This window comes from Ascidiella aspersa, chromosome 2 (assembly GCF_963924565.1).
Source record: "Ascidiella aspersa chromosome 2, kaAscAspe10.2, whole genome shotgun sequence".
NCBI classification, from domain to species: domain Eukaryota; kingdom Metazoa; phylum Chordata; class Ascidiacea; order Phlebobranchia; family Ascidiidae; genus Ascidiella; species Ascidiella aspersa.
The window spans coordinates 408326-421078 of record NC_139448.1 but is presented as its reverse complement, the minus strand read 5'-3'; the positions used below and the strand labels follow the sequence as shown (position 1 = coordinate 421078).

The following is a 12753-nucleotide window of genomic DNA, read 5'->3' as shown; positions in this document are numbered from 1 at the left end:
AAAGTTTTATTCCGATTAAAATTTCTCTTTTTTAAATGTGTAAAGTATAGTTGGTAAGATAACTATAAAATCCTAGTTAATCTGACAAAGTTTCCGCTTTCAAATAATCATGACTTACTTATAAAACGGAACAAACAATTGGGTTCATTGCAAATGTTCTATTATAAAAATTCAAATCCACTAAAAATTAAAAAACTCAAGTATAAGACTAGGGATGTTTAAAGTAGAATATTGAACCTTGGATTCCTACAAGCTGGACATGTACTACAGTTTCCAAATTGCTTGAAATAGCAGTTGTTAAGAATGTTAACATTTGTTAGAATATATTTTTGATTACAATATACACAGGTTAACACTGTGGGCCTTGTGGGTTGTATGAGCAATGAGTCCTCCTTCAACAGGGTTGGACCTAAGCACTCGCCCGCTCGCCAATGCGAGTGCAAATCCCGACTGGCGAGTGGCTTCGGTGAGGAAATATTAACTTGTGTTAAGCACCACTACTAAGTGAAATATAACTTAGCGCCAGTTATTTCCTTAAACACTAAGGTGCAAATACGTTGAACACTACACAAATAATAAGGTTAATCGAAGTCACGTTCGAAGCTCGTATTAAAGATTCTTTGTCCGTGGTAAGATCGTAATAAAGACTCTTTGTCCCGTTTTAAAAAATTGTTTACCGGCAAACAATCAAAGACGCTATTGCTGCAGTGGTAAATAGTTATGAGATTTATTGTTTAACTTAAAGGTTAATTTTTAAAAGTTTAACCCGGTCGTTGATGCTCATGGAAAAGTTTATTGGACTTGCGATGTTCCCAGCGATAAGAATTTTACTTTTCTGTATTTATTGAATTGTTTGCATAAGAAAATTATAAGCAATTACTGGAGTTTTTGGTAACAATAAGTTTGAATATAAATGTCTTATATTATTTGTAGGCAGTGTTTTTTAAGACGTTTAAGAGACCGAAACGGCCACTGAACACTACGGTATTTTAAAAACCATACAGCTGAGAATTACCAACTAGTTTACGTAAAAACATGTTGTTGCGCTCTCTTAAGTTCATAGCCCCGCACAGAAACTCTAGTGCATACAGTTGTTAACTATGTGAAAGAATGGTGTAGTTGTAAATTTACAATTATTTTGTGATTATTTGCTGTTTAACCAGCTACTATACTGTTAGGCGAAGTTTGGCGTTTTGTTTCTAGCGCGAAGCAACCAGCGGTGAAACGTCCTTCAAGCATAGAAAAACCAGAATACGAAAAAAAAAGTGCGAGCATTTAAAAAAAAATGATAAACGAACAGGCCGTGGCTACTAAATTGTCAGTGTAATTTTTTTCACTGAAGACTGTAACAAATATTCACTGCTTAATGGGTCAATAATTTGTTGAACCATGCATGGAAATAAACGACCAGACTCTTAAAAAACAAATGTTTCGCATAGAAACCACAAGACAGGTTAACGATAACCCAAGAAATGGCAATTTGCAGACGGCGTGCCAACGAATTTGGCTATTGTTATTCGGTCTGGGCGAGTGCTGATGGATAGCTGCTCGCCTTGCTGGCGAGTGTAAATTTTTTCTTAGGAACAACCCTGTTCAAACAAAATCAGGGTTAAATAATTCAATAAAAATATACTAGGATTCAATATTCTGGATTCGTTGTTCTAAATTCGAAATCCAAAGTTCTAGAATCTCATGGGATTCCACTTTAAACATTCTCCATATAAGACACATTCAGACTATTAAATAAAAAAAATTCTGCCTAAAAAGGTCAATTTTTTCAATTACTTTAACTGTAAAAAAAATAAATACAACACAAAGTAAATAACTCAAACACAATGGAATCCTGCTTTAAAAAATCATGACTGAGTCTGCATTTGATTGAACCTTTCGACAAGATCTTGGGAGTGCAGCTTAAGTTTGCAGGTTAACTTTTTCATGCACAACGGAGGTGCAGAATCTTAACACAACTCAGCCTTTTTATAAAACCTGTCTGCATTCTGTGGCAGGTGCACACCCAACCTTTTTATAAAGCAATTTGTGTGTACACTACAATTTTATTGAAAATTTAGCGAGGTTTGGTGATTTTAGGTGTTTTTTCAGCAGACGCTTGGATAAAACAAAGTATGAAGACTCTAATCTGAAACTCACAAGATGAACCAAAACAGATGCTAGAGAATACATTATTTTCTGAAATAAAAAATTTACACATAAATTTTGAAAAAAAGTTGAAATGTGGTTGAATCTGGAACGTCGTTGTGCATAAAATCATGATTACACAATTGCACACCTGAAAATTTGGCTCTGCACACCTGATGTCCTCAAAAAGTGTAATCAAGTGCAGACTAGCACACAGTTAGTAAATTGACGCAGCCAACATTTGATACTGACCTTTTCCCGACCTCTGAACGCCATTTTCGTGACGTTACGCTTCAACCGAGCGCTACTTTCCCTTCTATTTCCAGAGTCCGACATTTTGTCGCAAATTTATGAAACAATTTGAAATTTAAAGCACAACTGAATTCTTTGATTTTATACTTTATGTCGTAATACAAAACATATGTTCGACTGAATTTTAGTTTTGGAGCCTGTTTGGAAATGGTAAATTGATGTTAAAACTGAAAAATTATAAAAAAATATTGCTAATGGTACGTAAAATTCTTAAAAACCTGTGGTCTAAATGTTAATTGGAAATCCTATCAAACTGAAACTTTCAACCCATAATCTTGTAAGACCCAAGATTGCATTCTGTAATTTGTGGCCGTAAATAATTTAAACCAAAAAATACTTTTGCATAAATCTTTTTTTCAAATTCGGCATAAGTCTAGAATCTTACAAATTTTTTTTTAAGTAACCAAAAGAGTTGTCCAAATTGAAACTGCAATAAATAAATAAATAAAGTGGTAAATACTTCGATAAACCCAAACACTTACTCGCAACCTAAACCAAATAATGTTAGCAATATAAACCCCCGGACAAAAATGGGCGCTGGTCTAGAATCCTACCACAGTTCTAAAATCAACGCACAAAATTTGAGTTAGGGTGCGGGTTAGCGTTTGGGTGTGGGTGGGTCAAGTATTATTATATTCTTTGTTTAATAATAATACTTGACTTACCTTAACTAACCCAAACGCTAACCTGTACCCTAACCCAAATGGTGTTTCATTGTGGTAGGATTCTAGACCAGCGCCCAAAAATGTGCTTCAGTTACCGTATTTAACTCCCAGTTTGCAATTTCAATTTTGACGACTGGTTTCATAATTGTTTTTCATCATTGTACAAAAAGGTGGCAGAATTCTTAGCCTGTGTCCCAAATTCGGCGCTCTTTCACTATTGTACGTAAACATTAATTAAAAAAAAAACTTTCTTCAAATGCCGCATACCACAACACATATTGTTTGGGTTAGGGTGCGGGTTAGCGTTTGGTTGAGGGTGGGTCAAGTTATTATTAATAATAAACATAATATTACTTGACCCACCCTCACCCAAACGCTAACCCGCACCCTAACCCAAACAATATGCGTTGTGGTATGCGGTATTACTTTAGTTTTGTTTTTTGCATAACTTTTCACGTACATAAGTGAAAGAGCGCCGGATTCTAGACCAGCGCACTTAGCCAGAGCCTAAATAATGTGCATTGATTTAATAATGGTTTTGTTTATTTACAGTTTGAACGCTGTGGTAGAATTATAGACCAGCGCCCAATTTTTCGCCTTTTGTATTGCTGCATTCCGACATAGTTTTTTAACTGTACAATATTAAAAAGTTTGACGAAAACTTTTGCAAATGTTTTTATTTTGCTGCAAAATTTTTGCTTCGCCCTTTTCATAGAATACTTAAACACAGAGTAACTTCGAGTCAAAATCAACACTGACCTCTAAACTACAACCTCGAGTCAAAATCAACACTGACCTCTAAACTGCAACCGATTCCCGTCAAATTAAAAAACAAACGAATTAAAACTGTTGTTAAGCTTCGATTGGAATCAAACACTTTCTAAATTGACAATTTTGATCGCCTGCAAACATAATTGTTTGAATAATTTGCTTAAATGTGGCGATTTATCAAGTTAGGTGATTTCTCTAGCACCATCTACCGGTTACTTTTAATCCACCGATAAAAACTCAATTTTTTCTGTTGCTTTAAATCTGTGGTTTGCTGAACTTTTACTCTATCTGAGCAGGTTTGTGTGACAAAAACACACTTAAGGTATTTACCCTCAGGATCAATTAAATCTACGTGATTGGGTATTTCCGCATCGATGAGAGGCTTCAAGCAAAATGTTTGGCTTTCAAATCTAACGCTCTTTGACACCAAAAGCTAGCCAAAACACAGGGGTCAGCGCACAAATGTCACGCCAAATTAAACATATTTATCCTAAATATTTAAGAAAAAAAATTTCACGCTAACTATAACAATGTTCTATATTTTCTAAATTAAAAGAAATATTAGAAATATAAAAAAATATTAATATTTAATATTAAAAAAAAATATCAATGTTCAATATCATATTCAGCATTTAATATGCGTATTATCGCGAATTTTCATACTACCAACAACCGACCAAAATAGACCAAATATCAATTTACACACTGGCAGACCAAATAATTCGTGTAGCGCTTTATCATACCTTTCCAACGATGCAAAACATGACCTGGTGAAATTCGAGGATATCGGCTTTTATCGTCGATAACCGATATTAATATTTATAGGCGATCGCGGTCAGTTTTAAACACATGTCACTTGCCCAATTCAATTCGCAATCGAGCGAAATTTTACCAAGACACTTTCTACAAATTCAATTGCTGTTGACGAACCAGGAACATCTGGTTGAATGTTCTGAAAATCCTCCTCAGAAATGTTTGTTGTTGCAGAAGCCGCAAATTCATCTTCTTCGAATATATCTTCGTTAATCGAAAAGATTCCACATTTTCTAAAAGTATTTACAGATAGTGATACAGTTGCAGCTTTCCCAAACGATTGAGAAACAGCTTCGGCGATTTGAAACTGTGTAAATGCTCTTCCTGGATGCTCACGCAACCAACGTTCAATTGCTTGGTCGTAGTACACGCGAAAAGGTTTAAAGAAGGACACATAAAGTGGTTGTAATTTATGAGTGGTATGTGGAGGTAAGCTGACCATCACTATGCCATTATCAGAAGCGTAATCCAACACTACGAGACTCTTAGTATGCGAAGAATGGCCATCTAATACTAGTAAAATTGTTTTTTCCTTCTGGCAACTTTTCCCTAATTTGTCGCACCAGATTTTTAAAGTGAACTATTTCAGACACAAAACACAAAGCTGCTTTTAGGTTATATGTTAATTTTTCTTTTTTATACTCGGTTTTACCCAAATACAAAATATTGGGAATTAACGGTGACCAAGAATTAGATTTTCGAGCCACGCAGATAAATCACATAATTAAACCCGCCATTCCATTAATGCCGCTTTCACACAAGCTGTGGGGTGTTACTCTGATTGTGGGGAAGCATTAGATTAACCGATTTCAGACACACTTAACGTCAAACAGATTAGGGACGACCAGCGCCTTTGCTTTTTGCAGTTTACGCCTAACGCCTTTCGATCACCGCGTGAAGCATAAAAACACATCTCATGATTTGAAATTTATATTTAGTGACACGCAGTTCAAACGGTAAGGCATAAGTAAAATGGCATTTAAATAAGTATTTTCAGTATTCATGCCTCTGACGAAGGTCTTACGCTATCCGTAACATTACTTTTCTGGGGGTATGTTGATTGCCACATTTATTTTTTATAATCATGTGTAATCATGTGCAGGGGGGGCTAACCAATCAGATAACAAGATCCACATTTTGTTACTTGGTTAACCGCTAAGGGTCGCACCTTGCACCAGAGTTTCAACCTTATAAGGCTGACGGTACCCCTCAGAAATAATTAATAGATTGCGACACCCTTACAAGATTTTTCCGTAGGTAATTCACTAGAAAGTTACAATAAACGGAACTGGAACAACACACATCAACTCTACACAACTTACGAAGTTTTAATTGGATTTATTCCACTCTAATCTTACACAAAAAGTTGAGCAAAAATCAGATTCTTAAAGATTGACAAATATGTCGCGGCACCCTAGAGGATTAGAAATGGCACATTGAGGTATGCCGCGGCACCCATTGAGGATATGCCGCGGCACCCTGGTTGAGAAACACTGCTTTACACACATGGAACAAAGTGAATAACCAATCACTCCATTTCTTACTCACTCCCACAAAGCGATCGCAGAAAGCGCGAAAAAAGTGCCTTTATTTCGTTAAAATTTTAATTTAGGAGACGCTACGATTGGATAAAAATACACATTTTTCGATATAATGTCCTATATACATAATACTTGGGCATATTTTTTGCGTAACTTATCTTGTTTGAAAAGTGTTACTAAAAATACAATGGCCTGAGGAAAACAGCCTGAGTCGAAACCGACAATAACTTTACAAAAATTTTTTTCGAAGAAAATGAAAATATACCCAAAATAAGTAGACCATTAACACCTAATGACTTTAGGCCAATTCCTGTTACCTCTATTTTTGAAAAAGTATTGCACCATCAACTTCTTAATTTTTTGCAAAACATGAAACTATCAGTAAACATCAACACGGATTTAGGAAATATCACTTAACCTCACTTGCCGCAACAGAATTATATAAAAACCTATTAAATAACCAAGAAAAATATGGATATAGTTGTATAGTTTTCCTTGAATTAGCCAAGGCCTTTGATGTCATAGACAACCAAATATTACTTAAAAAACTAAATCATTATGGTATCAGAGGCCCACCCTTTGAAACTAATAGAAACTTTTTTAAGGCACAGAAAGCATAGTAAAAAAATAGGAAGAACTCTTTCTAATCCGTCGATGCCTGTATGCGGTGTCCCACAAGGTCGTATATTAGCACCTCTCCTCTTTCAAATTTACATTAATGACTTACCAATAAACTCAAATATAAATTGTAGTTTATACGCAGATGATACTGTCATTTATATCTCCCATAATGTCATAAAACAGCTTCAAAAAATAATTCAAATAAATATAGAAAAAATTGAGCACTGGTTTCGGGCTGACAAACTATCAATTAATCATTCTAAAACACATTACTTGGTAACCAATTCAAATTTCAGTATTAAAATAAGGGTGAACAAACTGAAACAGGTAAATTCCACTTAATATTTAGGCCTCATCATAGATGATAAATTGTCATTTAAACTTTATTTTAAAATGATTGAACAAGAAATTTTTAGGGAAATTGAACTCTTATCAAAAATGAAATACTATTTAGACACTTCGCCTTTTATATTATAGATTAAACAATACTCATCTTTGATATTGTGTTGTAACCTGGGTAGAGCTTATCCGACTAAATTAAAACATCTTGAAGTATTACAGAATAGGGCAATCCACATTTTAAGCGGCACCCCTCCCCAAATACTTACATTCCCATAATACAAGGCTGCGGGGTAAACAAAACTATTTTCAAGTCGGCGCCTCCACCAACTCAGGAAGAAAAACCATAGGACTTTTAAGGCCAAAATATTGGGCGAATTTAGAGATAAATATTAAACTATTACCATACAAGTGATTTGTTAAGGCAGTTAAACTAATGTTGTTGAACTCTTACCACGAGGGAACGTAAACACAAAATCTAAACAAACCCAAGGCAAATATAACGGTTAAATTGGCTAATCTGCGAAACAGGCGCAATAATGAAGTATTTTACACAAGAAAAAAACACTAGTTAAAATTTTAGGTACAAAAACACTGCGTGCAATCAGTTCTGCATCAATAGTTGTTATAAATCATACCATTTATTCCTCTGTTTCCACCCGATCCGTCAGAAATCAGTGCAGTTCTAAGCAAAAAGGTCTATGACAATCAGTGCATTCAAAGTATCAAAAAGTTCGACTTTTAGACCTTGAGGTCTTGGACAATGCACTAATTTGCATTAACAAATGTGCATAAGAAGATTAAGTTTAACAATACTTGACCCAACCAAACCCAAACGCTAACCAGCGCCCTAACCCAAACAATGTGCGATAATTTAATAATTATAACGCTTCAGGCCCCAATACATCAATTTGTGACGTAATAATCTTAAATACAATGGACGAGAAACCATCCGAGTTAGGGCTTTTTTCCCCAGCATTTAAAGAATTATTAAAATAACGCACATTGTTCGGGTTAGCGTTAGGGTTTAAGTGGGTCAAGTGTTATTAATCCTATCTCATACTTTTTTGTTATCTTTTCTGAACTTTTAATGAATATTTTTAATTTATCTACGCCGGGAGTTTACCTAAAGGTCCAAATCAGTGCATTGCCAGGACCTCAAGGTCTAAAAGTCTAGACTTTTCTGCCATTGGATGCCCTGATTGTCGTAGATCTTTTTTCTTAGAAATGCACTGATTTCTAACGGATCGGGTGAATCAGTTCTGCACCAATTACAATTATAAATCATACCATTTATTTCTCAGGCAACTTTGGATTTTACGTGAAAATAAAACGTTACGAAAATCAAACTGAATAAAATAAAACAATGCAGTGAACTTTAATGTTAGCGAGGCAATTACAAACAACAGTAGAGTCGGCCAAACATGAACAAAACAAAAGTAACAGAGGTCAATAAAGAGGGATGACGTCACATGTTGCATCTACACCTCCATAAGAACACACATTTCGTTTATACAAGTTTTAGGTTGGAGAGGTGTTAGTTTTAAAACAAAAGCGACATTAGAAGGATGTTATCGAAAAAACTCCTTTACGTATTGTTTAAGTTGCGACGAGACGCAAAGATGCCTTTTAACTAAAACCATTTTATCAAAATGGAACATACTAGAAACCCAATGAAAAAAACTAAAATTACGCACAATAGGTAAATAATACAGGGCGTGGCGTGTTGCCCCACCCCCTTGAACCGCCCCTGCCCCTCAGTTCACTTCCATCAACAGGAAAGCTGATAAATGTTTCGCATCACGGAGGGACGATTGTTGGTCGCTCGAAGCAATCCAAGATCAGTCGAACTTCATATGTTAAAACGCACTCTGTTCTCCTGCAAAACACAAGATGAAAATTTAAAAGCTGATAAACGTGTTTTCAACGAAAGAAGAATTCCAACCCGTCACATCTGTTTACAACAATTGTAATCTAGCCCATCTGATGTTGTTGTATTTACATCGGGGGTAAATTAAAGAAGTGTTGTTAAACTGGGTCCGTAGGTGAGTTGAGACCCAACCCTTAACATCTGTCCCCCACAGTTTATCAAGAGTTTCCATAATAATAATAACAACTGTTTTGTAACTGACCTTAAATTAGAGCAAACATATTACTTAACTAATTTTCCTTGCTGAGAATGTTACTTCTCATACATTAAGGCTATTATGTCACACTGTTCGTAATTGTGGTTTTATGCTGATTTGTATAATAACCATATTTCCAAAGTACCCTTAGAAGAGACCACCGATCAGTGTTTCTTAAGTTTTTACGTCATGATGCACCTGAAGACCTCTAAACACGTGGTGGCGCACCTTGCGAGCGATATCAATTAAGTATACTAGAGCTTATATGTAAAGTTTCAACGTTACAAATGCAAAATGCACAAAACAATCTATTCACATCACAGCTCCAAGTTGCACACAATATTGACAATCGAACATTTTAAATATTTTTTAAGTTGAAATTATATTTCACAGTCCTAGAAACTTGTACTACAACATCAATGTAGCTAAGTACACTACAGTTTTACTTCAAGGTAGTTGCAGGGTTTGCCAAATAATTTAAACAATAGCTAAGAAGAGGCACGGTGAATAATTACATTCAATACGTAATGTATACTGAGCTAAATCTACATAATAAAAGAAAAAGTTTGTGAGATGTGTGTGGCAACATGTTCGCCCAGTCATTTTACAATCTATTTGTTGTTGCATCACAATGGAACTGTTACGTCACACTGAATGCGATTTACAACATGTTACAATGTTACCAAGATTGTGTTTAAGCATGTATCCCAAGCCCCAGCGTTAGTTAATTTAATATAGGTATATTTAGAAGTTTTTGTGGACCCCCGGTTGAGAACCACTGTTGTAAACTATGCCAACAAACGTGTGCAACGTTCCAAGTAAAGACTTAAGTTTAACAATGCCAAATTTAGACAGAGTTCGCAAAATATCGCGTTTGTTGTCGCAGTAAGTAAATAAAAAAATACTAAGTACATTTCCTTCATAAAGTAAAATTTTAATGTTTCCAACTAAGACTGTTATGTTTAGGAACTTATTGATGCCTGTTTACGCGTAAAATTTAGGTAGAGTTCGCAAATTTACGAAAAATTTAATTTTTATTTTTAAACCGTTTGTTAGCGATAGTGATTGAGGCCAAAGCCTAGTGACTTCTTACAATGTGTTTACCCACGCAATACTTATCAGAGTTCGCGAAATATTGCGTTTATTGCAGGAGTTAACAGTAAGCATTTCTCTCACGTTTGACGCAGTTTAGCACCGGGATTACGTATTTGCTTAAACATGACGCTATCAAGCAAGTCTAAGCAATTGCTGCTGCAACCTAAAGTTTTACGTTTGGGAGTTATTCTCAATTGACAAACGTCACGGGTTTTCGTTACTTAAAAGATGTATTGCATGCTTAGCCAAGTGTTGTGCGCTATAGTTAACCGACTTCACATCACATGATTTGAAATTTCTATGTAGTGACACTCAGTTCAAACGTTTAGGCATAAGCAAATTTGTTATGACATTTAAAAAAATATGTTTGCATTATTTATGTCATTTACGAAGATCTTACGAATAACCGGTAAATATTGTATTTAACTTGGGCCAGGTATTTCGTCCAGTAATGTATATATGTAGCGAGTGACGTAATTAGTCATAATTTACATTAGAAAGGTGACAAGCGAGAATTTGAAGATAATATAATAAACAGTATGGCAGAATGCTGGCGACTTGGCGACTATGTCGGCCGAAGAATCAGAAAGAAAACCGAAGGAATTGTCCAAAAAAAAATTTAATAATTTTTTTTTTTGAATGATCGACTTTCCAATTAATTTTTTTTTTATAAATGTTGAATATGTAGGAACATTATGCACTAAAATTGGCAGGAAATAATTTTTTGTGGCATTCTGAAAAAAAGTACGAATCACATTGTTTAGCAGGGAAAAGCCAGTGTTGGGCAAATGTTTATTAGTTCAAAAAGTACTAAATTTCGATAGAACTGTTGTGTATTTGCAGTTATACTTGATTTGGCAAATACTTCTATTGAGTTGAAACAGTAATCATGAAAGTCGCGATTACTGTTAAATAGACAGGTATGATATCGCATGGGCAAAACGAGAATGTACTATATGCCATGTTGTTCCATCTAAGGCTTAAACTATATTTTGGGCTGTTTTAATAACGTGAACGCAAAAAATGATCGCGATTCGCGCGACTCCCTCAACTGTATCTATTCAGCCAAAAGCTATATTATGCATACTATGGCATGTTGCACTTCACTATGTGACTCTAATTTCGGCAAACAATTTCTACTAATTTGGATTATGACACACCGTTATTTTATTAAAAATTTCTCCCAGTTTAAAAGAAAAAAAATTATCCCAATTTTAAGATTTATTTTCTCGCTTTTCAATCTGACTTGCTGCATGTGTGCTCATGAGTTCGCCCCAAAACAGCTCATCTATGTAGCAGTGTTAGAGTAAGAAAAGCAGCCTTGTGCACCCCCAGTCCCCCGGGCTGTACCAGCATACCCAATATGTATTTCTTTGTGTCACAAAAAATTTTGCGCCTGCGGCGCAAATTATTCCTAATTCATTTAGTTCTTAATAATCTTGTTCATCGCCTAAACATGGCAAGGTTGATACATTTCTTTGACGAACACATCATTTAAGTTTAAGGACACGACCAACAAACCGAAGACTTTAGGCCAAAAATGCTTGTCACCAGAAGGTTGGCAAGATTCTGCCAGCCTGATAATAAACATGTATTCTAAGTTTATTCCGCAAAATCTAGCTTATTTTATTGGAATTTAGGCTTTTCTATGTTTTTTCGCTGCAACTATACATTGAGTGACTTTATAAATTGCCTCACTAGACCAATTGTGTGTCAAGATTTATTAGGCCAATAAATATTTGAATGTTTGTGGGAATACCAACACAACAAAGTTTCACCTTTAAAGTTCGTGTGTAGGTTAGTCGTGAAAAGTTATGATGGGAATTAACATAAACCGTTGTTATTAAAAGTACATGATTAAACAAACATATTGTTTTCGCATTATATTTCTATATTTTGTTGCTTAACTTCCAAATATATATTTTAGCGTATTTGCTGTAACCTCATAATCACCGTTGTAATAGCTTATTCGGATTAGTACACCGAAAATCCATCGCAGACTCGCCGAATCTGTCGATCTATGATGCAAGCAGAGCAAGCCAGAAAAACAACTGGCCTGCAGTGAGGTTCGAACTCACGACCTCCGGTCAAGCCGGGACCGTCGCTCTACCAACTGAGCTATGCAGACTCAGAGAGGAGCGAGTCGAGAAACAACCATGCGCCAATACTTGCACATTTTGTTAGTACAAGCAACTTCACACTGGGGGATCATCAGTCCGTATCAATCAATGAAAGACACACACAAACATATGTGTTTAATGACATCTGTGATCTAGCCCCTCGGAAGTTGCTTTATGACCAACGATTATGGCTTCCGTATCAATAGTAGATCAC

General features: G+C 35.4%; 2 protein-coding genes across 7 annotated transcripts in view; both read right to left on the bottom strand.

Annotated features, from left to right (window-relative positions):
• The window catches only part of LOC146162961 (myc box-dependent-interacting protein 1-like), a 234182-nt gene extending 231612 nt beyond the window's left edge, over positions 1-2570 (bottom strand). For all 4 annotated transcript variants that reach the window (XR_014494516.1, XR_014494517.1, XM_083381516.1 and 1 more), the window contains exon 1: positions 2389-2570. Coding sequence is in view for 2 of the 4 variants with exons in the window: in XM_083381516.1 (XP_083237642.1) it covers positions 2389-2472 (84 nt within the window). In the remaining 2 variants the exon portion in view is untranslated. The remainder of the gene's footprint in view (positions 1-2388) is intronic.
• Positions 2571-6932: 4362 nt separating this feature from the next.
• Positions 6933-12753, bottom strand: part of LOC146162959 (uncharacterized) — a 117315-nt gene continuing 111494 nt past the window's right edge. The window contains exon 16 of one of the 3 annotated variants that reach the window (XM_083381492.1): positions 6933-9077. In XM_083381492.1, coding sequence (XP_083237618.1) covers positions 9051-9077 — 27 coding nt within the window. In that variant the 3' untranslated portion in view covers positions 6933-9050. The remainder of the gene's footprint in view (positions 9078-12753) is intronic. The other 2 variants (XM_083381493.1, XM_083381494.1) reach the window with 2 other exon arrangements.